Source organism: Chlamydotis macqueenii, chromosome 19 (assembly GCF_036417535.1).
Source record: "Chlamydotis macqueenii isolate bChlMac1 chromosome 19, bChlMac1.mat, whole genome shotgun sequence".
Classification (NCBI taxonomy): Eukaryota; Metazoa; Chordata; class Aves; order Otidiformes; family Otididae; genus Chlamydotis; species Chlamydotis macqueenii.
Genome location: NC_141574.1, coordinates 10538513 through 10560939, shown reverse-complemented (window position 1 = coordinate 10560939; position 22427 = coordinate 10538513). Strand labels below are relative to the sequence as shown.

General features: G+C 47.5%; 1 protein-coding gene across 4 annotated transcripts in view; it reads right to left on the bottom strand.

The window, feature by feature from the left end:
* LOC104477575 (S-adenosyl-L-methionine-dependent tRNA 4-demethylwyosine synthase TYW1) overlaps positions 1 to 22427 on the bottom strand; it is a 98126-nt gene that overhangs the window by 45276 nt on the left and 30423 nt on the right. For all 4 annotated transcript variants that reach the window (XM_086763274.1, XM_086763273.1, XM_086763275.1 and 1 more), the window contains 4 exons: positions 20317 to 20435; positions 9949 to 10058; positions 5049 to 5226; positions 1155 to 1290 (listed from right to left, as the gene is read on the bottom strand). In XM_086763274.1, coding sequence (XP_086619400.1) covers positions 1155 to 1290; positions 5049 to 5226; positions 9949 to 10058; positions 20317 to 20435 — 543 coding nt within the window. The remainder of the gene's footprint in view (positions 1 to 1154; positions 1291 to 5048; positions 5227 to 9948; positions 10059 to 20316; positions 20436 to 22427) is intronic.

Here is a 22427-nt window from a genome sequence, read left to right as displayed (position 1 = left end):
CCTTCAATATTTTAGCTCCCCTTGTTTCCACAGCCACCTCGACTTGCACAGAAAACTTAGTTGGTACGTGATTTCAGTAAGTTCAGAGTTTGGCCTCAGATTTCATCTAACAATACCAGCCAGCACGCTTGCAGGCCAACAGCCTGATCAAGCTCCTCACATGCGTTTGCACAAGGAAGTGCCACCCAATTAGACAGAGTCTCCCGGATCGACTCACGTACGCATGTTTGGCAGCAAACAGCCCAACGCTGTCAGCTCAGAAGACAGGAAAACTCGTTATTCAAATGAAAGTGTCTCTCCTGTCTGCTCACCTCAGCAGGTAAAACGTCAACTTCTGGCAAATCACTAAACAGGAATACTTGCTTCCATCAGAGCTCCGTATCGATAAACAAGAGGGAAGACACGCTCATGAAGCAGTATTCCTATTAATTCGTGCGATGCCAAGACCACAAGGGCTTCATTAACGACTACAAAAACTGGTACACGGCAGACGAAGTTCTGAGCTGACAGCAGCGCTCATCATCCCACGGGCCTTCAGGCCACTGCTCAGCTGTCTCCAGAGGACACAAACGACAAACCACTGACAGCCTAACGGAGCACCCCGCTACACGCTCAAATCCAGTGCTTTGGCTAAATCTTGTGAAAATGCACAGATTTATTTATTTCCACACAGCAGCAGTGCAACTAGAACTAGTGCACTCCAGCACACACGTTTTCATGCCCTGTACGTATCGCAATTTCAAGGGAACCTTTGAGAACCAGTGCTAAGTGTCACATGGGGATTTATGACTCTTCCTAGGCTCCCCTGAATTTCCATTTTTCCTTCCGCAGCCTGCTTCCAGTCTAAATGCTTCATTAGGAAATCTTCTGTTACTTTATGACCCCTTCATCTCTCATAGCACCTTATATTCACAGCAAAGTTTACTGTCTCATTTGACACATTCTGCTCTCCTCTCATTAAACTTCTCCGCACACAGAAAACTGATCAAAAGTGCAGGAATTGATACACCTTGATGTAGAAGACACGTAAACATGCTCCCAACACACCCAGAATCCACTCCACGATCCATCTTAAGCCTCTGTCTTCTACTTTTGTCCTGAGTAGGTAATATGCTGAAGAAAGGGAAAGAAAAAAAAAATTCTTAACTGGGTACCTTTTCAGACAAGGCCTTTAAACTGTCTAGGAACCTCTGCCAGAAATCCTTGAAGAGGGGCCGATCAATTCTCTTCAGGCTCTCTTTGGTGCTGGCATCCACGCTGACATACAGCTGCGTTACCGGCTCGAGGTTCCTTGGAAATAAAAAGGAGAGGGGAATTGTTGTTTTCAGACACCACTGCTAGCTGAATTTCTGTTTTCCTACACAAAACACGTTATCTCTGAACAAGCTGCTCTGCTGGTCCAGTAGCACCAGGAACTCTATAGTATTGGCAGGGAAAACCATCACAGCCCAGTGCGTCATCTCCGCCAAGTGACCATCAAGAGTTGCTACAACCTACATTCAGCAAATCATACGCCCCAAAGCTAAGAACGCACGTACAGAGGCCTTGGCTGACACTCTAACTATCTTTCTCTCGCTGAACTGGAGCATGCTTTACTGCAGTGTAGCTCTAACACCCAGAAAGGCTTCCCAAAGCAGGCTGCCAGAGCTTCATGCGCGGCACTGAAAGGCTCTGCTCCTCACCACAGCCCTGTGGTTAAAAGCCATAAAGCTCAGCCCCTTCCCCAAGCTCGATTTGTCCTGACCCATGAGAAAAACAACCCCATTCAAGAGGAACACAGCCATCATTCAGCCAGTTCCTACTGCTGGTCACACCGAACTTACCCAGTCTGCAACTGGCAGCATCAGTCAAATAATTTTTTGACGGGAAATCAAAGCTGTTTAAAAAATAAAACCAAGCACAATCTCCCCAGTGCGTTCCCCTTCCAAGGCTCTTATTTCACACAAATCCTGCAGTGAAGTCTTTCTGGTCACTAAATGCTGGCGAGCACAGCACCTGTGAGCCCAGCATCAGTAACTTCTGAAACGATTAAACCTTCTCCGCCGTGTGAAGAGCCGGGTGCAAGTTGAGTCTCTTCCACAACCCCCACGGGTATGAAGGAGAAGCAGCAATGCTGCAGTCCATTAGCAAAGGGATAACGAAGAGCAATAAGAGGAGCAACAAGAGGAGCTCCCTTGCCACAGACAACGCTGAGAAAGCAAGTGCACCGCATCCACCCGCCGTTGGGTGGTGGCACAGCCGGACCCTTGGCAGGCACTGGGCGAGCTGGACAAAGGCATCTCCCACCCCGGTGTCTCCAAGACAAACTGACAGCATCCTAATTGCATCACCTAACTCTTCAGCCCTTAACAGTTCTAGGACAACATTTTAAAGCGTTTTTGTGAAGGCTGTAACGAGCAGGCTGCAGTCTCAGCCTGATTTGGTTCTTTAGAAGACAAGAAATTAGAAACTATTGTTCAGCTGCCAAAAACGCCAACCAAACCTCCCTGCCCTTCCCAAAGGTGACAAAGTGACAAAAACTGTCCAGAATGAGACCAAGCAGAGGCTCTCAATGACCAGAGAAATCCACTTACTTGACGTGAATGCTCAAAGAGCCTATCTAAAGACACTCCCTCTGTATGTGTTTAGACAGAAGAATTAAATAGCCCAGAACAAATCTAACATTTCAGGTTTAAAAACCTCCTGGTTTGTAAACAAGCTTGTCTGGACTGGCAGCCCAAAGCCACAATCTCCAAAACGGACCAAATGCTCTAGGTATAAGTGGATTGAAGTATTCACTTTCATAGAACACAGCCAAAACATTCCTCTTCGCTTAACGCTGCATTTGTCTAATTAAAAGGGGCCCCACGAAAGATGGAGTGAGTGTTTTTCAAAACATGAGCTGAGAAAAATCTCTTCTCTGAGGATTGCAATCCTAAGGACAGGCAAGAGCCAGCAGACTCAGCGCTGTTATTACTGGAGAAAAATTAAAGAATTAGATGGGATCCCGGTGGGGGATTTCTGCCCCCGTCACTCCAAAACGGAGTGGTCCACAGGGCCCTGCCATGGCCAGGATGGGAGCCGGGACAGCCTCACGCACGCCCTGCCAAAGGGGAGCGAGGAGAAAGGGCAGTCACAGGTCCAGGCAGCACCAGGGAGAAGCAAAGCACAAACTGACCTTCCCAGAACACAAGAAATTCAGTGGCATGGTACTAGGATGGATTTTCCAACACTCCTTAATTTTTGGCTCAATTTCCAAATTAGCTTAGACAGCTGAGATACCGTCCAGGAGATCAAGCTCACAGCATCCACCACGCACGAGCTTGGGCAGCAATCACGACCGAGCAGCACAGCACAACTCAAGAGCAACAAATGGACCTCGGGCCACCAGCCACGCGGTGGCTTCACGGGCCAGACGGGACATGGTCCAGTCAACGACACAAAGAGCAGAAACACCAATATGAAAAGCAAATGCTCATTTTTATGAGCAATAAGCATCTGCTCATTATTATTGGCCATGCTCGTAAACGCAAACACACACACAAGGGTTCTTGTTCAGCCACTAATCGGAAACGAGAGGAGGGAGAGGACAGGAGCCAGGGAACTTCAATATGAGCTCACCTGCTAGAAAACCTCCTTCGTCTTGTGAAAGCACGTGTGTGCCTGGAGACAGACAAAGCTGCAGACCAGACAGGAAAGGAGGAGGGCACGGGCAGCATGGCGTGGGAGACCCAGCCAGGGGTCCACAGAGCCAGTGGGCTCCTCTTCCAAACCCAGCGAACAGCGCAGGCCACGCTCCCCATCCGCATGCCGGATTGTTTTAGGACGAACTTTTAGACTACAGCTCCTGTCTGCTGACAACAGAAAAGCGAGCTTGGTGCATCCTTCAAGTCCCATATTGAGTAAATCGTTTGCTTTGATGAGCCAAAGATCAGTTGCAATTTTTAGGACAGCAAGACTAGCACTTTATCACTTTCTTTTGTTTGTTTTTAAAAACACTCAGCAGATCTTAAACACAGCTTCAAAATACAGCGTGTGCTCTTTTTTTAAAATGCTATTTTTAGGAAAGAGCAATTTCTGTCTATCAGGCACATAATACATGACTTAAAGTAACTTGATTACACAATTATTCAATCGTTTGGAATGCCTTTGTGGTGTATAATTACTCACTCAAAAATCGCACGCCCTCCCCTCTCACCACCACGTTCAGACCAGGAGAAGGAAGCTCGACCAGCAAGTGTGAGCAGGCAGAGGCACGGAGCTGAAATGACAAGTGAGCGACACCGCAAAGCCGCCCTGCGTACCGCTCTGCTAACACACTCGGAGCTCGGGGGGAACTCTGCCGCTGGCATCAGCTGACGGCGAGTGCCCAGCTCGCGCTGCGTGCTGCGCTCCCTCGCTGCATTGCTTCACATTTCGTTAACAGTGGTCTGGATGCTCAAGAACATCAGAAACAGGGATTCTTCGCATTTGTGAAGACTCTTTCATCAGAGATCGTTAAAACATTGCGAACGTTTGCTAAACATCACTCAGAGGGAGGCAAAAAGCTACTGATCCCACTTTTGCAGAAGAGCGTGCGCTTTTCTGTCCTGCACTCTGGGTCCTGCTGGAGATGCTGGGCAGTGCAGATCTTTGGTTTGAGCTGTTACGGCTGGTCTTACAGAGTCAGGGCAAAGATCAGACCGCAAGAGAAGCACACAAACCAGAAAGGCCACTCAGGAGCCCAGTCTCCTGCTCTAGCTTTCTGAACACTCAGTTATCCGTGTCACCAAACACAGCTTACTGGCCGTTCTCCTTCCCTCACACCTTCGGGAGGTACTGTACTGCATTCTCGCCACCTTCGGAAGCAATCACACTTTAAGAGATATAAAAAAGAAAAATCAAACTACAGGAGAAAAAGAGACAGGAAAGCACACGGGGAGAATGAGGTTAAAAATCAAATAAACACCGAATGGACTTTTCATTGTCAGTGCCCATGCAGAGCTGACTCTGATGAGTGATAAAATGGAACTAACACACAGGCCAGCACTCAGATGCTTTAGCAGGGAGCTATTTTGCTCAGCTCTTACCTAATCTCATCTGGAAACTGTGCATTTGTAACCAGGAAACTAGAGATGCCGTGCTGGTGCAGGAGCTTCACGAAGCGGTTGATCTCTGGGTACATGATGGGCTCTCCCACCAGCGAGAGCGCGCAGTGCTTGGCTGTCATCGCTTCCTCAAAGCGATCTGCTTTCACTCCTGACACACCTGCAAAAAAAGAGGGAAAACAGGCTTAAATCAACTAACTCCCCCCTCCCAAGCCACGCGTCCCTATCCAAAATACACCCTGGCACACAGAAGACTGAGTGAAATCAGTCAGAGCCCTCCTGAATCAGAGGGGACACCAGGCTACGGACCAGTGCCCGCCAAGCCAGCTCTACAGGAATCCCCAAACAGCGTATGCCCAGGCACCCAGAGCTCGGGGCTTCACGGGCCCCATTAACTACTGCACGCGGTTTTCTAGTAATGCTTGAGTCAAGCTTTCCCGCGCTAAGACCTCGGTGATGCTGCCTGAATGCCGAGACAGAAACACAAGAGTCACCCCAATGCTACTTCACGTAGGCACCTTAAAAAAGAAAAGAAACCAGGTTATGTCCGTCTCCACTGCTCACCCCCTGTGGCTCCCCAGCCCCACGAAGACCAGTGCCCCAGAGGAGCTGGGACACTTAGCTGAACAGAGCATCAACCACCAGCTCTGAACCTGCGCTGGCGGCCACACGAAATGCAACTCCATAAGGAAGCGTTGAGAAATTAAATCCAACACACAACACAGTCCTGAACAGCAAGAGACATTTCAGAATGAAGAGAAAAACACAAGGAGCTCAGCTGTAGCATCCGCATGAAAACGCTGTCAGCAGGTTTGACCGACCCGAGCCACTTTGATTAAACGCCCGCAGAAGGGCGGGGAGAGGCGAGCGCTCCTCCAGTCCATCCGCATCCCACCGAGCGCTCCGGACCCCGCACAAAATCATCTGACGACAAACAAGCTCGTGTTCCAAATATGTCACTTCACATTTCCCTGACATGCCTTGATGTATGCAAACGGTATCTGAGGTTTTGGATTGGGGGTTTGTCTGGTTTTTTAAAAAAAAAAAAAAACAGAAAAACCAAAGATTTGAGTTTGGAACCAGGTCCTCAGCTCACCTCGCGTTGCCTGGATGCTGGAGCTCGAGCAGTACAGCAAATTACATGCTAGGCTGCAAAGCCAAGATAAAGAGAGGTGGTTGCGGATATTGCTTCAGCCTCGCGCAGAAAAGCCGGTTTGCGACCAGCGTGAGGCTTAGCGCGTTTTAACCCAGCCAGGCTCAGCCCTGACTAAGCGACAGGACTAATGGCGTTCCACAGAAGCCTGACAGCACTAACTGAGAACTTTATTTGAAAAGAAAGAAGCATCTCAACCACACACCGAGATTAAAGGACTAACTTTCGTATTCCTAAAGCTACTGTAAGCCATTTTTGAAATTAATTTCCCCCTCTCAGCATCTTGCAGCTGGACTATGATAATTACCACGTCAGCTTTATAAGCAGGCAGAAAAAAATTCCAACATCATGTAAAGTTTGATAGTAAACTTCTCAAAACAGTTGACACAAAATCTTGCACATAGTAAACACGCTGCTGAGGAAGATGGAGGGTTTGCGTGCAATCATCCGACCACAAATCACAAGCTAGGCAGGGATGAACAAAACAGGATTAGCGGGCATTCCACGGAGCGCACAAACTCTCCCACACTTTTGGCTGCCACACCACCACAGCACTCAGCCTCTGCTCCCACAGATGAGCCTCCTCCTGCCTTCAGCCAAAGAACTCCAGCAAGGTCAGGCTGGGTAGGGCACGCAGCAGGTCCAACGCGGGCGCGGGAGCTCAGAGCCGCAGGAACTCGAGAAGCTCTGCAAGAGGCAGTGGCTAGCGGCTGGACGCAAGCTGCCTACAGCCTTCGGCTCGGGCCGGGCTCAGATCCCAGCAGAGCACGCAGCCAAGCCTCCTTCAATCAGCACATCTCCTTGGACAAGCTGATTCCAGCTGCTCTCCTACCGGTGCGTTTTAATTTGGGAGAGCAAAGCACCACCCGGCACATCCCCCTAGAGAGGCTGGCTGCTCACGTTGGGTGCCCCCCTGCGAGTCCCTGCCCACCAGGCACCACAAGCGCCCAGGGAGACGAGGACCCTGGTTTATCCACCCTAACAGGCAGTTATCCGCACACAGGTAGTCTTAGGATTTCCTAGTTCAGGTCATGTGGTTTTGTTTGGGTTTTTTTATCTGTTTTTCGTTTTTCCCCAAGTTGAACCAGGGCTGCATCATCAGAGACTCCCACTCTCCTGTTTCTGAATTACGTTTCCATTCTGTGTGCGCCCTTCGCAAGGGCACAGATTTACCAGTCACCACCCAGAAAAAGAATCCATCAAACAAACTGCTTCACGCCTTCCCACCTTAGCTCCCTGTCAGTAGGATGTGCCTCCATCAGTTACTCTAAAAGAGAATTATCTGACATTAACCAACATCTGTGGTCTTCAAAACCAGAACAAACTACAACACCAATAAAAGAGAAGATGATGTATCATCTCTAAAATCATGCGTACAGACTCTTACAGGACAGACGGCCATCCTCTAGGATATCCTATAGGATAGGGAGTCCCCAAGAATTCTTCTGTGCCTTCAAAGACAATCTCATTTTTACTACAATGTGTGGAATTAATAAAGCATCAGAGTAGCTCACCGTTCCCTTTGGGACCCGGAGATGTCCGTATGCGCGTACCTGAACGCAAAGCTGTGGCACTGGTAACACAAAGAGCACCAATTTATTCAGACAGCTTTGGGTACTATCTCAGCAGCGTTAGCAGATGCTCAAGAGCCTTGAGGGCTCTCTAGCCAAGATATTTGGGGGCCTACAGGAAAGATGGGGAGAAAGTGTTCAGCAGGGCCTGGTGTGACAGGACAAGGGGTGATGGTTTCAAAATAGAGGGAGGCAGATTCAGATTGGATATTAGGAAGAAATTTTTTACACTGAGGGTGGTGGAGAACTGGCCCAGGGTGCCCAGAGAGGTGGTGGATGCCCCATCCCTGGAAACATTCCAGGCCAGGTTGGCCGGGGCTGTGAGCAACCTGATCTGGTTGGAGATGTCCCTGCTCCTGGCAGGGGGTTGGTGTGGGTGGGCTTTGAGGGTCCCTTCCCACCCAAACTGTTCTATGATTCTATGATTCTAAGTTTGCTGGAAGGAGACAGTCACGTTTGCTGCCTGAGGCACTCCCAACATCGCACAGCTCTGGCACGGCATGCAGGGCACGCTGCGCGTCCTCTAACTCTCCCTGGTTTCAGCTTCCTGCACAGTGCTTCGACTCAATTTTGCTTTCACTGATGCTTCCATAACAGTATATCCACACGCACCTCAGGGAAGCAACAATGTAAAATTCACAAAATCTAATAGCAAGCTACTGGGCTTTTCTTCCTGATTTGTCTCCTTAATAAATCTCTTGCTTTTGGGCTCCCAAGACAGGAAGCATGTTGCCATCTCTCACTCTGAAGAAGTAACACATCTTTTCTTTTCCCACTTTGCAGCACGGTTCTAGTTCAGAGCCTTTTTTTTTTTTGGTCCTTCTCCTTTCACAGTTCCAAGCCAAGGGTAACTGTGCTGAGGCTGCACATGCCAGTTTCAAGGAATATTCACAGATTTCAGACAAAATCCGACATCCCACATGCTCTTCACTCATGAAAACCACCTGCACCCGAACTCCTGCACCCCACCAGCTGGGTTAGCGGCAGCCACAAACCCTGCAGCAGCGCCAGCCCAGCCCGCCCAGCAGCGCTGCGGCCAGCATCCTGCCTTAACTCCGCACTCCGAGCCCAGTCCAGCACAAGACCTAGGGAACTGGTTTCCCTGGAGCTGGACAGTGATTTGAATCAGCCAGCTGATGAAAAGGAAGCTCATGAGGCCCTAACTTGAGTTATTTTTCCACCTATTATGTAACTCCAGTGAACGAGACAGAGCAACTCTGCTCACAGAAAGTTTTTTTTGCCTGTCATATTTTTAATCCATTGGGTTCTCCCTGTGCACAGCCAACACAAACAAACGGGTTCCCAAAATGACAGCCAAGACTGATGCTCATCCTGCACGTTTTATGGAGGCTTCGTTCCACTCCTGCTGTTCGCACAGCCTCTGCTGTCAGTCAGGAAGAGCAGAGTCCTAGACTGGTCCTGCCAAGCTGGCCAGCCCTCCCAGCACACAGAGCTCACCCTGGCAGAATAAGCAAGCTTAACACATCCGGGAAAAAGGGAAAAACCCAACCGTCTACACTTACATAGATACATAATGAATAAACAACAAACTCACACGGAGTTCCTACGGGAAGCAAAACACAGCACTTCTTCTCACTGTGGAAGTGCAGCTTCAGTCACAGACATACTTAGAAATTCTTGAAAATAATACCCAGAACGCTACTGCTCACTCATTAGTGAGAAAAACACAACTTAGACGTTTCAGAGCCAACACAAAAGCTCCCAGTGTGTTAAGGCTGGGCAGTACAGTTCCTGTGAGGTTAGAGGTTGATTCCTCTTGCCGTTTACCCGTGCTCATTTCTACCCGAGAATCAAGATTCCTCATCACCCAGGCCAGCTTTCACCACGGTGCAAGCCTCTGTGCACACCAAGAAAAGGGATGTGACAACTACCAAGCAGAAGGGGAAACTCCACTCTGCTCCCTCAAGACAGCAGACGACTCATATTCTAACATCAAAAACAAGACAGAACATCTCAGAAAACAATAGAAGTGTGCCACAAGAGTTTCTTCTCACTTACTCATCTTTCTGATGTTATAGATCTCATGCTTCCTTCCCAGCACTTCACAGATGACCAGAATGTTTTCATCTATGCTTTGAAGATGCTACTGGTGGTTACATTCCAAAAGCATTATTAACTGGAAAGAAGCAGAAGTTACCTTTGAACTGCTTGATCAGATTCTGATGGTTCTCAATAGCCTGCTGCAAGATCATTTCAGGTTGGTCCATCTTCCATCGCCACTCTGTGCCCACAGGATTTGTATGATGTCTGAAGGAAACAGAGACAAGAGTCACCCACTGTCCTGTGTAACACGCTTGGAAGAACTCCTCTGTTGCCCTGGGGACTTTGGTATTGTTTAATAATGTTAAAAACAATAAGAAATCCTCAGGAGCATCCTGCTTCTGATACAACCTTCAGATGTCATCTTTGACCACCGTTCCCATATCCCTCTCCTGCCAGGCTCTGCTCTCCCGGAATGAAGCATGGACTTTGCAGTTTATGTTAAACTTAACATACCTATTTTGAATTACAGGTAAAAAGCTTCTAAGCTAAAATGATGCTCTGCAGCCAGAAAGACCTCTGCAAAGAAAGGAAAACTGGTTCTACCTCCTCTTCTGACCAACTACCACCTGGAAAAGGACAGGATTTGTTCCTAAACCAATCTTTGTGCAATGCCATAGTAACAAGAGAGATGAGAGCAGACCACTTCTAACTATATGAAGATACTGGGAAGTCTGCAGTATGCCGGAGTTGTGTGGCGGCTGGATCTGGTTAATCTCCCAAATTTACTCAACAGGGGCTTCTCAACACTTCTGAGAGCTGCTCGCTACTGTGCTACTGAAACCCAGAAGCAAAAAACAAAAATAAAATGTTAATTTCTCTGAGCCAAGCAGATTGCAGGATAAGAAACACTGACCTTCCATCTGAGGGACAGCTTGTGTCACACTGGGTTAGGAAGCCAACCCTGCCTACCCCGAAAGGACCACTGTACCTGTACGCTGTTTTCTCCAAAACCAGAAAAAGCCTATCCAGGCAACTCCACCCAAGCACCTGGAAGATACACAGAGCTTCTCCCCGTTCCCTATTTCATTTGCATGAGCTGATGTTACAAAACCATTCTAAGTCATCTGGGAAAAAAATGCATCCTGACCAGCAAACAAAATACTACAACCAGCTGGGGTAGTCCACACTCGTAGCTGGACAAACACAACCCAGAGAGCCTGCAGCAAGGCACAGACCTGGCCCCGGGGGGAGGAACTTCCCAGTAACCTTGCTGCACCTGCACTGGTATCGAACAGGGTTAGTTCAGCCTTTAAGTATCATTCTCAGAAATTAATTTCTGTGCTTTCACCTCCTTGTTCTCTCTCCATCTTCTGCTTTTTTCTAAAATACACTACAAAAGCTCCCCCACTTTTCCCCTACCAGTTTTACTGTCAATAAATGATTCCATGAGCTGCTGGAGAGCAGCAGATTTTGCAGTGTTTTTCAGAATAGCACTGCTGGATTAACACAGCTCTGGACAAGAACACAGGATATATCCTCTGGGAACTCTGACCAGTTGATCCACTTGATCTCCATTTCCCCTGCTGCTCTCCACCATCTCTAGAAGTCAGCCACGGAGACGACTGAGGGCAGCTGCCATATCCAGCCTTGCACCAGGACGCGACGCCCAGCGTTTCACTAAAGGAGCAGAGACAGAGGGAAGTGCTTTCTCAGGACAGCGTGGCTGGCCCAGCGCTTACTGAAGACAATCAAAAGACTCCCATCGACTTCTCCAAGTGAGAAGGACCTGCAGCTCCACGCTGACAGTGCTAACACACAAATTCCACACCCGGCACCAACAAAAGCAGCCCTTTGGCCCAAATGCTTTTTCACCCACTTCAAGAGCAGAGATCCAAACGCTGCTCTCAAACTACTTCAGCATCTCAAAGATCCTTTATGCTAAAACAGCTTTGCTTTCTGAATTTCTTTTTTTTTTTTTTTCCTGTCTGCCAACATGGAAAGTTTTCTGAATGTCAGCTATAAAAGGCATTTATAAAACCCTTACATGTTTAACTACAAAACTTGCACCTTGTGTATTTAATAGGGCAACTTGGCAGAAAATCAATGAGCTCTTGACTCACAGTGGACAGCTATTAATTATTAGTGCCTAATGGTCCCTGAATTTTTAACACATCCTAACTGTTTAATAAACATACCAGGTCATGTCTACAAAGCAGCTCATTTGGCAAAAAGCAGTTTCTTTTCTAATAGGGGACTAAAATAAGCGATGTCTTGTGGCTGATGAGACTGTTCCACGGTCCCTGGCACAGATGGAATTTCACTGTCACCATCCCACTCCTCTGTGACCCTCCATGTCACCCACCTCACCAGCGACCCAGGTCCTGAGCAGGTAACTGTGCATTGTATCCCTTCCCTTCCCAAAATAACACAAGCAAAAAAAAAAAAAAAACACCTCACCCAGAACCACACACACCAGAAAAATCCGTATTTTATTAGAGACTCCAGGTGTTAAGCAGGTTTGATGTGATCCTTCACAGACCAGCCATCACCACCACCCCACCACAGAGCAACGCACAACTGCACCAAGCACGATGGGGAGCTCCCAGCTCGCTCCCGCTCCGCCCTGGCTCAACAGACTGCCTCCAGTCCAGCCTCACCCGCATTCTCATCAGACCTTCGATCTACCAGCACTACTACAGTGTCCCTGGCAGCCAGCCAGACCACAGTGAAGGTGTCTGCATCAGTAGAGCATACACCTCCCTCCCCTGGGTATTATTTTTTTTCCAGTGCCTAAAGGGGGCTGCAGGAAAGGTGGGGAGAGACTCTTCAGCAGGGCCTGGTGTGACAGGACGAGGGGTGATGGTTTTAAAATAGAGGGAGGCAGATTCAGATTGGATATTAGGAAGAAATGTTTTACACTGAGGGTGGTGGAGCACTGGCCCAGGTTGCCCAGAGAGGCGGTGGATGCCCCATCCCTGGAAACATTCCAGGCCAGGTTGGCCAGGGCTGTGAGCAACCTGATCTGGTTGGAGATGTCCCTGCTCCTTGCAGGGGGGTTGGACTGGGTGGGGTTTGAGGGTCCCTTCCAACCCTAACCATGCCATGATTCTATGATTTTAATAAATCAGCTTTTGCTTTGTAACCTTTTAAAATGGTCACTCTCATACTGACCATTGCTCATAGAAGTCTTTCAAGAAACTTAAGAGGAAAAATGCAGCCTGGGTATAAAGCATCACTTACTCCAGTGATCAACTGGTTGATCCTGATAGCTGGTGGGGAGCGTGAAGGTGAGGACACACCGGTGGCAGTGATTGTGAAGGACAGAGCACGCGGTTCCCAGGAAGAGACAGGAGGGAAAGAGCAGAATAAAAACAAGAGTTCAAGCAGCAGACTTCAGCGAACCCCAAGAAGTAGCAGATGATATTGCAGAGGAGAGGAGTTTAAGGGCAAAGGAGTCCAGGAGAACTGGCAGGTTTTAAGCCCTATTAAGGCAGAAGTGCAAACTGCAGCAATAAAAAGCAAAAATCTGAAGAGTAACAAGAAACCAATCCAGCAGAATCACAGGTTCCTCTGCAACCTTCCAACCCTCTAGCTGAAAATAAAAGCAAGAGCACAAGAACACAGGGTCACAGTCTGAAAGGTCAAGGCAAGAAAATCAGCTACAACAAAGGGCACACAAACGGGCTAACAAGAAAGACTTTCCCTGTAACGACGTGAGGAGGAAGAGGCAGACCAAGAACAAAGCTTGCCAATGCACAGTGTTTGACGTTCCCCCATGGTGACAAGAAATCTGTTTGCACCTTTTTGACTGCTTTCTCCTGATGGCAACGGGAAGAGCCCAGACTGGGCCAGGAAGAGGACAGGTTAGAGATATTCAATCTAACTGAAATGGTTAAACTCAGCCCGGAGCATGCTAGATGAATGGGCTGATGGTATCAGAGTCACTAGCAGCAAGCTGAAAGTGTGTGAGGAGCACATGAAAGTGATTTAAAACACCCTGGAAAAGTAATGCCCAGTCTAGCAGGAGCCAAAGGTTTCTATACCAGCCTCTCTTAACTTCCAGTTCCTCAGGACGTACTGGCTTAAACAACTGTTTGTCAGCCCCAGAACACAGCACTGAGAGGGTGAGAGCCAGTATGAACCTGCTGAGAACATTTCATGCCAAGAACACCACTGGTCCTTGCAGGCAAAGGAGAAGTTGAGCTTTTGACACCATCTTACCCAATATTCTCATCATCTGCCCAAATAAACACTCTGTAAGGAGCACTGCTTTGTAAGAGGGCACAAATCAGGGAGGAAAACTTAAATCAAATACTGGTTACCACTGGTTCAGTAGGATACCAGATCTATCCACTCGGCGGATAAGGAATTGGCTGGATGGCTGCACTCAGAGAGTGGTGGTCAAGGGTTCAATGTCCAAGTGGTGACCCCCCAAACCATTCTACGACTCTGATTCTATCCCAAAAGGCATCGGCAGGGTCGGGTCCTGCGCTGGTCCTATTCAGCTGCTCCCAAGAGTTGGACGATGGCTCAGGAAGCAGGTTTTCCACATCTGAGGTGGAACCAGCCCAGCTGGAGACGCAAATTGAGAGAGGACAACGCACAACTAAGAAGATCCCCATGTTGATGGTATTACACAGCCACAGCTGGCATTTGACTGCAAAATGCCCTGTGGTAGGGATAAAGACTTCAAGTCTCTCAGATTTGCTTTCCACAAATCAGACGACACTCACTTTAAAAATGAAAAGGAGTTTTCATAGGAACAAAAATTTTAAAATCCCTACCTAGGCTGCTGTCTGAGGAAGAGGAATACAGCGTTTCTACAGAAATTTGCTGTTAAATAACAGACAATCATTTCTCATGTTGCTCTGAGCAATCTTTTGTTAGCTGTAGGAAGGAGAAAAATAATGGCTTTTCTGAAGAAATTCAGGAAGAGAAAAAAGTTTTTCAAAAAGCCATCAAATTATTCCTAAACACTGATAAAGTTGAACAATTTCAGAGAAGAAAAAATTGGGGAAATATGGCTGAAGTCAAACGTTTGGGCAGCTGAACATTCAAACAAAACTCACATTTTAAAATTGACAAAATATTCACTATCTTTAAAAGAAAACTTGGACTTCTCATGTCTTAAAATCAACTTCAATAAAAAGATTTTTCAGAAACAGGTGAGAAAGCCCAAAGTGAACTGATGATTTTTAGATCAAACAAGATAAATCCACCCATAACTTGTGTTTTCACTAGGAGCGCACTGCAGCCGCACCCTCACTAACTTCTAAGGTTGTTGACAGCAGCTGCTCCATCAAAATAAATTCAGTCTCCTCCTTGTGAGATTACAACATATTACAACACCTGGTAGCAATTCATCGTAGTAGCAATAGCGAGGACTTTAGACCAGGTTGGTTTTGCCAGTTCCTCTGAACTGAGAGAGAACTGAACTTCAGAAGATTCTTTTAGAACCACGTACTACCGGCACTGGGCACTGCTGAGGCTGCAGCTCAAATATTGTGTTCGGTTTTGGGCTCCTCACTACAAGAAAGACACTGAGGTGCTGAAGCACATCCAGAGAAGGGCAACGAAGCTGGTGAGGGGTCTGGAGCACCAGTCTGATGAGGAGCAGCTGGGGGAACTGGGGTTGTTCAGTCTGGAGAAAAGAGGAGGCTGAAGGGAGAGCTCATTGCTCTCTACAACTGCCTGAAAGGAGGGTGTAGGGAGGTGGGTGTCAGTCCCTTTTCCCACATAAAAAGTGACAGGACAAGGGGAAATAGCCTCATCTTGCATGAGGAGAGGTTCTGACTGGATATTAGGAAGAAATTCTTCACTGAAAGGAAAGCACTGGAACAGGCTGCCCAGGAAAGTGGTTGAGTCACCACGCCTGGAGGTGTTCAAAAGACGGGTAGATGTGGCACTCAGGGATGTGGTTTTAGTGGTGGACTTGGCAGTGTTAGGTTAGTGGTAGGTTTACATGATGGTCTTGTAGCTCTTTTCCAACCTAAAAGATTCTATGTTTCTTATTTAACTTACACTTCTGAAATGTCAACTATAGAAGACGCCACATCCCAACCTGAAGAAATGCTCACTTCTTAAGTTTTTTATTTAAGAGGAGCACAGTTTCTAGAAAGGCAGGCAATGCTGAGCACCTCCCAGAAGTCTGTCCTGTCCTTATGTCAATGTATTTCACCCCTTCCCAAGCACACTCAGTCTCTAAGATTACTTCAGAACTAGCTTGTGTGTCAGGATGCACAAGGCTGCTTTCACGGCCCGTAACCACTCCATCCCATTACTGTAACTGGGTACCAATCCCCACCCACCTTCAGCAACTATCAGGACACAGATCATTTCACAGCCAATTCACTGCTGGTGCCATAAATATGCAAACTTACAACGATAACAACAAAAGCCTTCAAGTCCAAGACCAGGCAAGCATGCCCTGCCATAAGATGAAAAGCACAGATTTCAATCCCAGTAAGTTGCTGGCCAGTACCAGCTGGCCAAACAGACCCAAAGGTCAACAAATCAGAGAATAATCACATCTGAAGGAAACAAACCTTGGGTCACAATATATTAATTCTGTGAAAAAAAAATAATTCAAAAAAAGACCTCATTGAAAAAATGGGAGAGGAGAGTGTCATCTTAGTAGAACAAGGACTGGTGGCTGGAGATACACGGAGATTGTCTGAGCTTTCACACCAAGGTTCCAAGTTTTACAAACCTGTAGTGTCAACCCCTTTGATATCAGAGTATTTCACATTTCCTGGAAGAATTCAGCCTCTGAAGTCAAGTTAATGACAAGCAGCTTTTGTTTTAATCCATGTTTTCAGTTTCTTATTAATTTTTAAATGATTTTATTAAGTACTTTTCCTATAAGAGATCATTAATTTTTCATCTCTTCATTTTGCAGGGCTCACTGTGATCACCAGCTTTTGGCTACACACCATTTAGATCATCTGAACAGAACTTCAGCTGTTGTCCACAGCACAAGTTAAAGCCAGAACCTTCAAGCTCAGGTATAAACATCATAAAGTTACAGAGAAGATATATGAACCAATTTCTTCACAGGATATTTCACTCTGTCTGGTTTGCTGCCTCCTCAGATGCAAAGATAATAAACTCTATTAATTTAAATCTTATTTAGCTGTTCTGTCTCTCCACAGTAATTGATTGGGCTTTAGACACTGCCAGAAAACACAATCAGGCCAGGTTTGCCTGGTGAGCATGCAGCAACACGCGGTGTCAGAACGCCTCAGTCCCCACTCGCCCTAATTGATTAAAAGATTTGGTCACTTGTGCGTTTCCATTTAGACAATTAAGCTCCAGAGACACCACGAACAGCGAGAGCAGCGGAGAGCAGTAATGGACACTGACAGACTGGTTTTGTAGGGAGAATGATGACTTGGGGATGCTGCAGGAATTCAGGTGTTTCTTCCCCTTGCTCTTGATGCAACCGCCTCAGAGTTCAGCACAGCACAGTCGCTGCCTTGCGGGGGGAAACACCCTGCAAATGAACAATTTGCTCTTCCTGCCCTGCAAAGGAGCTGCTGCCTTTGAAGCCTGCATCACCACACTTAGGCAGGTCGCTTCAGGGGAGAGGCAAGGAAGCACGAGGCAGCAGTCATACCAGTAAGGGGGCACTGGCAGGCTCGCTATCTACCAGGGACATACCGCTTCCCGGGACAAGGAGGAGGAGGAAGGTCTCCAGTGCAGAGTCAAGCTACATCTTTTACCAAACCCCTAACTTTGAGTGTGTTTGGGTGCTGGCTCCACCCCATGATTCCCGACTCAAGGCCAAAACGTGTCAGTCACGACCAGACAGCTACCATGGTATCCCAGGGAAAGCAGCTGAAATACAGCGTTCCTTGCCAAGGGAGGAAGAGAAAATAAACAGGCTCCTGGGCCTTTTCCTCAGCAATCCCGGGAGAGCTGTGGTGGTTACGCAGTTGAAAGCGTTGGCAGATGCTACAAGTGTCAAAATCCTGAAAGAAGAGATCAAGAAAGAAAAAGAATCACAGCGGTCTTATCTGCAACCTAGCGCACAGAGCTGCACAATGAGACCAGCAAGGCACAAAAATCCATATTAAAAACATTTTGCCAACAGGAGATCAAAGCTGTCACTTCATGTGTCTCCAACCACACAGATGGTAACCGCTAATAAGAAGGTAACATGTTCATCCTACCCAGGCACTGGTGCCTGCAATTCTGTGCTTAGTCTCACCTGATTAAGAATCTGAAAGGTATGGTGGGTTTAAAATTAAAAAAATATATATATATACATAGTCCTGGCTGCAGGGTTCGTAAACTGTGCTGACACACAGCTGGGAGGGAGGAGAGTGATAACGGGAGTCGTCTCTTCCTACACCAAACTGACCTGACCTGGCACAGCTCACAGCCACACGAAGGCTGTAGCAGCCTAAGCACGGGGTCTGAAAAAGCAACCAAAGCAGAAAAAGCTTCGAGTTCTGCTTTATGTCAGGCTTAAGGCATACGTAAAGCGAGCCTCGGCATGAGGCTCAAACTGAGCCTTACATCTTCCAGCTCAGTAGAGGTCTGAGGAGAAGACAGAGAGCTGCAGCCCACATGGAGGAGTCCAACAACTGCAACCCATTTCAGGCACAGAAGGTAAATAAATGAGAATATTTTTCAGCACAGCCCCCTGAAAGGCTGTTTCCTTGCATTCCGGTTGTTACCATTTGTAAAATAAGCACTGCAGCATTCGTTATCATTAGGGCTGCTGCTTCCAGGATTCCTCTTAAAAGTGACAAACGACAGCTGCAGGACAGTGAGTTCGAGGCACACGGGAGGCACCACACACGGCCATTTATCCCAATTACTGCACTCCCAAGTGACACTTGTCTGACTTCCCCAACTCAGTTCTACGCTCCAGAAGCGGGCTGCTGCTAAGAAACACTGAGCTGGGTCAGTTTGAAGGGGAACACTGTTAAATGGTCTGCAGTGCAACGCCAGGAACAAAACACTGCTTTCTGGAGATGTTATTGCTTTACTTGGTGTTTATGTACCTTCCGCGTAGGGACAAAACACACGGCAATCTCCTTCCTATCAGTACAGTCACCACTGCAGAACTGAACACACCACTGCTAGCTGATCCACTGGGGGAAAAAAAAGTGCAGTATATTTTTCCTCCCAGTCATTAAATTCCTCTGAAGAAAAGCAACGAAATTTCCACATTAAACATGCCCTTTGCTGTGTCCTTTCAAGCCAGGATATGAGGAAAGCCCATCAAGAGCACCAATTAGCATTTTGGTAGACTCCCAAATGCAAAGTTAACAGGACAACCAGCGCCTAACACTTACTTACCACTAACGCGGGAGACAGCTTCCAAGTTACAGCAGTCCTTCTGCACTGACGCTGTCATTTAAATATTCTCCTGAAATATTTGCGTTATTAAAACCTGAAAGCTATGAAATACAGAAAATGGTACTCCAAGGGATCTGGCTGGTTTGCAATGGAAATATTAGGATGTTGGACACCCAGGTTAGGGATGGAAGGGGTGTTACTGGCAGCCAGTCTCCTGGATGGGCACAAACATCAAAGGAAGCACAGCCCCCATGTTTTGAACTAGCTAGCAAGGCAGAAGACAAAAGAGCTCAAAGAATAGCCGCCACATCCTCCCACTCAGTATGCTTTTGCATCATTGCTTTTATTTCTTGCTGAGCCTCTCAGTCTCTCTCCCCCATCCCATCCTCACTCCTCCAGCCCAGCAAAAGCCTCCCTTGGAAACCCAAGCGTTCCGGTGGGTACGTAGCGCTGCAGCAGCTCACAGCTCAGCTCAGACCTCGGCAAAGCTCATTTCCTTTAGAGAATTAACAGCAAAGTAATTCCTCTGAGAAAAGGGGCCACTTCACTGACTAAAGTGGAAAGTAATTTATTAGCCACTGTTTCATGAAGGCAACAGTCGCTAAGTCACCACTTTTCACTCACTGAGAATGCAACTTGGTTGGTGGGGGTGAGGTACTGTAAACATGAAAAAAGGTCCCATTTCAAAGCAGATACACACCCCGCTCAGCACCTTGGTGGCTGTGCACAACATGAGACAGCCCGTGTTCTCTGGAGCACCAGGAGCCGCAGGGAGTCCCAGACAGCCATCTCCAGAGGGAACCAAACCTCTATCAACCTCAGCAGTGGGACTTGCAGGGCAGGAGATGGAGAGGGGTCTGTCTGCCGCCTCCCCGATTCCTCCTTCCACTGGTCCCCAGCTAGCCTGTCCTGCACGGCAGACAGTGCCAGGGGAGGTGGCACCGGGAAGCCTCAGATCCTCCTCAGCCTCTGAGCTGTGGAGCCCACCACCCAGCTCACCTCCCACCATCCCTGACCCACAGCTCTGCGGCTCTCAAAGGGGAAGAGAACAGGAAGGAAGGGGGAGCAGCACTGCTCCCTTTCAAACCCTTCCTCCCCTGGTTTCCAAATGGAAAGGGCACACAAGTTAACACCGCCCTAGGTCTGAGGAGCAGGACAGGGACAGAGTGGAACAGAACCCCTATTCTAAAGTAAAGCTACATCAGTATTTTACCTCCAGCAGAAGACGCATTTGTTTGCGCAGGCCAGGCTCGGTGTGGCCTCCATGCAGCGGTGGCTCTCAATCCCATAAAACGTGTGCTTGTAGCAGCCTCCTCGGCCTCGAAGCATCGACTGACAGCAGAGACACACATACAAACACAGAACATTAAAACACACAGAACCCAGCTGAGTGCAAAGGTCTGAGATCTGCTCCCTGGGCACATCTGCAGTTCTCAGTAACTTTGGCATTCAAAGCCACCTGTGACAGACGCTGCAATCGGGGTCACTGCTGCGGAGCAAGTCTGAATAATGACAGATGCAGAAAGAAATCCATGGCATGCAGATCAGTATGCAGTCTGATTGTTTATATACCTCCTTACAGAAAGGAGGCATTTGTCATGTCACATTTACAAATGTTTTGGAGGAGAGAAACTTTAACACAGTCAATTCCTTCTCACCACACAGCACCACCACAGCACAGCAGTACGCTTCACTGACACCTTTACCTGAACCAGCCAACAAAAGGAAGCGGGTGAGGCCACTTCAGCTGCAAAAAATATTTTTGTAAAAGCCCACTAAGGAGTAAGAAGGATCAATTTCAAGGCTGCACTACTGACTGTTCAGTGTTTGTCTAGTCGAGCCTTTCTCCTAGCACTGAGTTAAATAAACATGCTGACCTTATAAAACCCTCATCCGCACCAGCCAGCGGCTCCAGCAGCAGAGCACAGCGGAACCGCAGCAGCCTTCCCACCAGGATACATCTCCTACTTAGCATGCAAGTTGCTTGGAGCAAAGGCTGCCTTTCCTTATCTCAGTTAAACGATAATAAATGAGAAAGAATCGTTCCTGCTCTCCAGAGAGAATTTGAAATATGACACAGAAACTTTGAATCTACCTTGCTCTACCTGCAGAGTCCTGGTGATCCACGAGAAAGTCTCCACTGAGCAGGCGGGAGAGAATATACAGGTAACCTCTAACCCATGCACAGCCTTGTTACACATTTGGGACATTAAACAGGATAGAAGAGGCTGTTTACTCTGCCCATCCTCAAACAGAGACTTCAGGAGATTCACAAATTCTAGGAGAGCAAGTTATATTTTGGATTTCGTAAGACAGGCAAATCAGACTTCCTAAAATTTCCAGGTTGTACACCCTTTTCCAGAATATGACAACACAATCACTTCAATCTGAGATAGCGCTATGAAACTCTACTTAATACTAATCCTTCTGCCCTGCTCCTGCTTTCCACTGATACCAATCTCAAACAAGCATCCTGAAGATATTCACATATCGGTGTGAATCCCAAAGTCACTCCCTGTAACCAATTTCAGCCCAATTTATTAGAACACTTTATATTCAATTCTTGCTTAAGCTAAAAATAGCACAGTTCTGAGCACACAGAGCTGCTATTTATCTTGTAAAATGGTTTTACAATGCTGCATTAAATTCCAGTTCTTCAATAAAAATAGGTTCTCTGGTTTCCTCTCCCAACACTGAAGTCTGACAAGCTTTTCTTTAAACATTTCATTCCTTCTCTGACACTAAAAATGATAGTAGAGAGAAATATTTTTAAGAGTAAACAGCAGAAGCATCAGTGGGATCAGTACATCTCACAACTACTCATGGCAATACAGCGGTGGGCTCTTTAAACTGTTCACAGGAACAAGTCTTTTGATGAGACTGCTCATTGAGACCAGGCTTCTCAAAAGGAAAACCTCGCTGCAGCCGCCCACTTGGGTGATTGCCATTCAGAGAGCTCTTCTCAAAAATAAACAAGGTTAATCATGCAGCAAGAGAGCTGAGAGACCACAGAGCTGAGGGTTAGAAATGTGCTGGCACTGTAATGAGGTGATGATGCCCATATATCAGCCCAGGAACGCTGATGGTGTTAGTGTGTTCTATCAGATGTGTAACATGGCAGAGCAGTGTCAGCTCCTGAGCTTCCCGGGGACCTGCAGAGCACAGCCGAAATGACAAACGGACTGAAGTGGCTGAAGTTTGCTCCACAGGGCTCTGCGCCTTTGCTGGGAAGGTTTTCAAGCCTGCAAGCTACTTGAGAAGCCGCTGGCTTACGTAGCCTACAGCACACAACAGCTTGGGGGATGGCTTTGGTCACGTCCATGT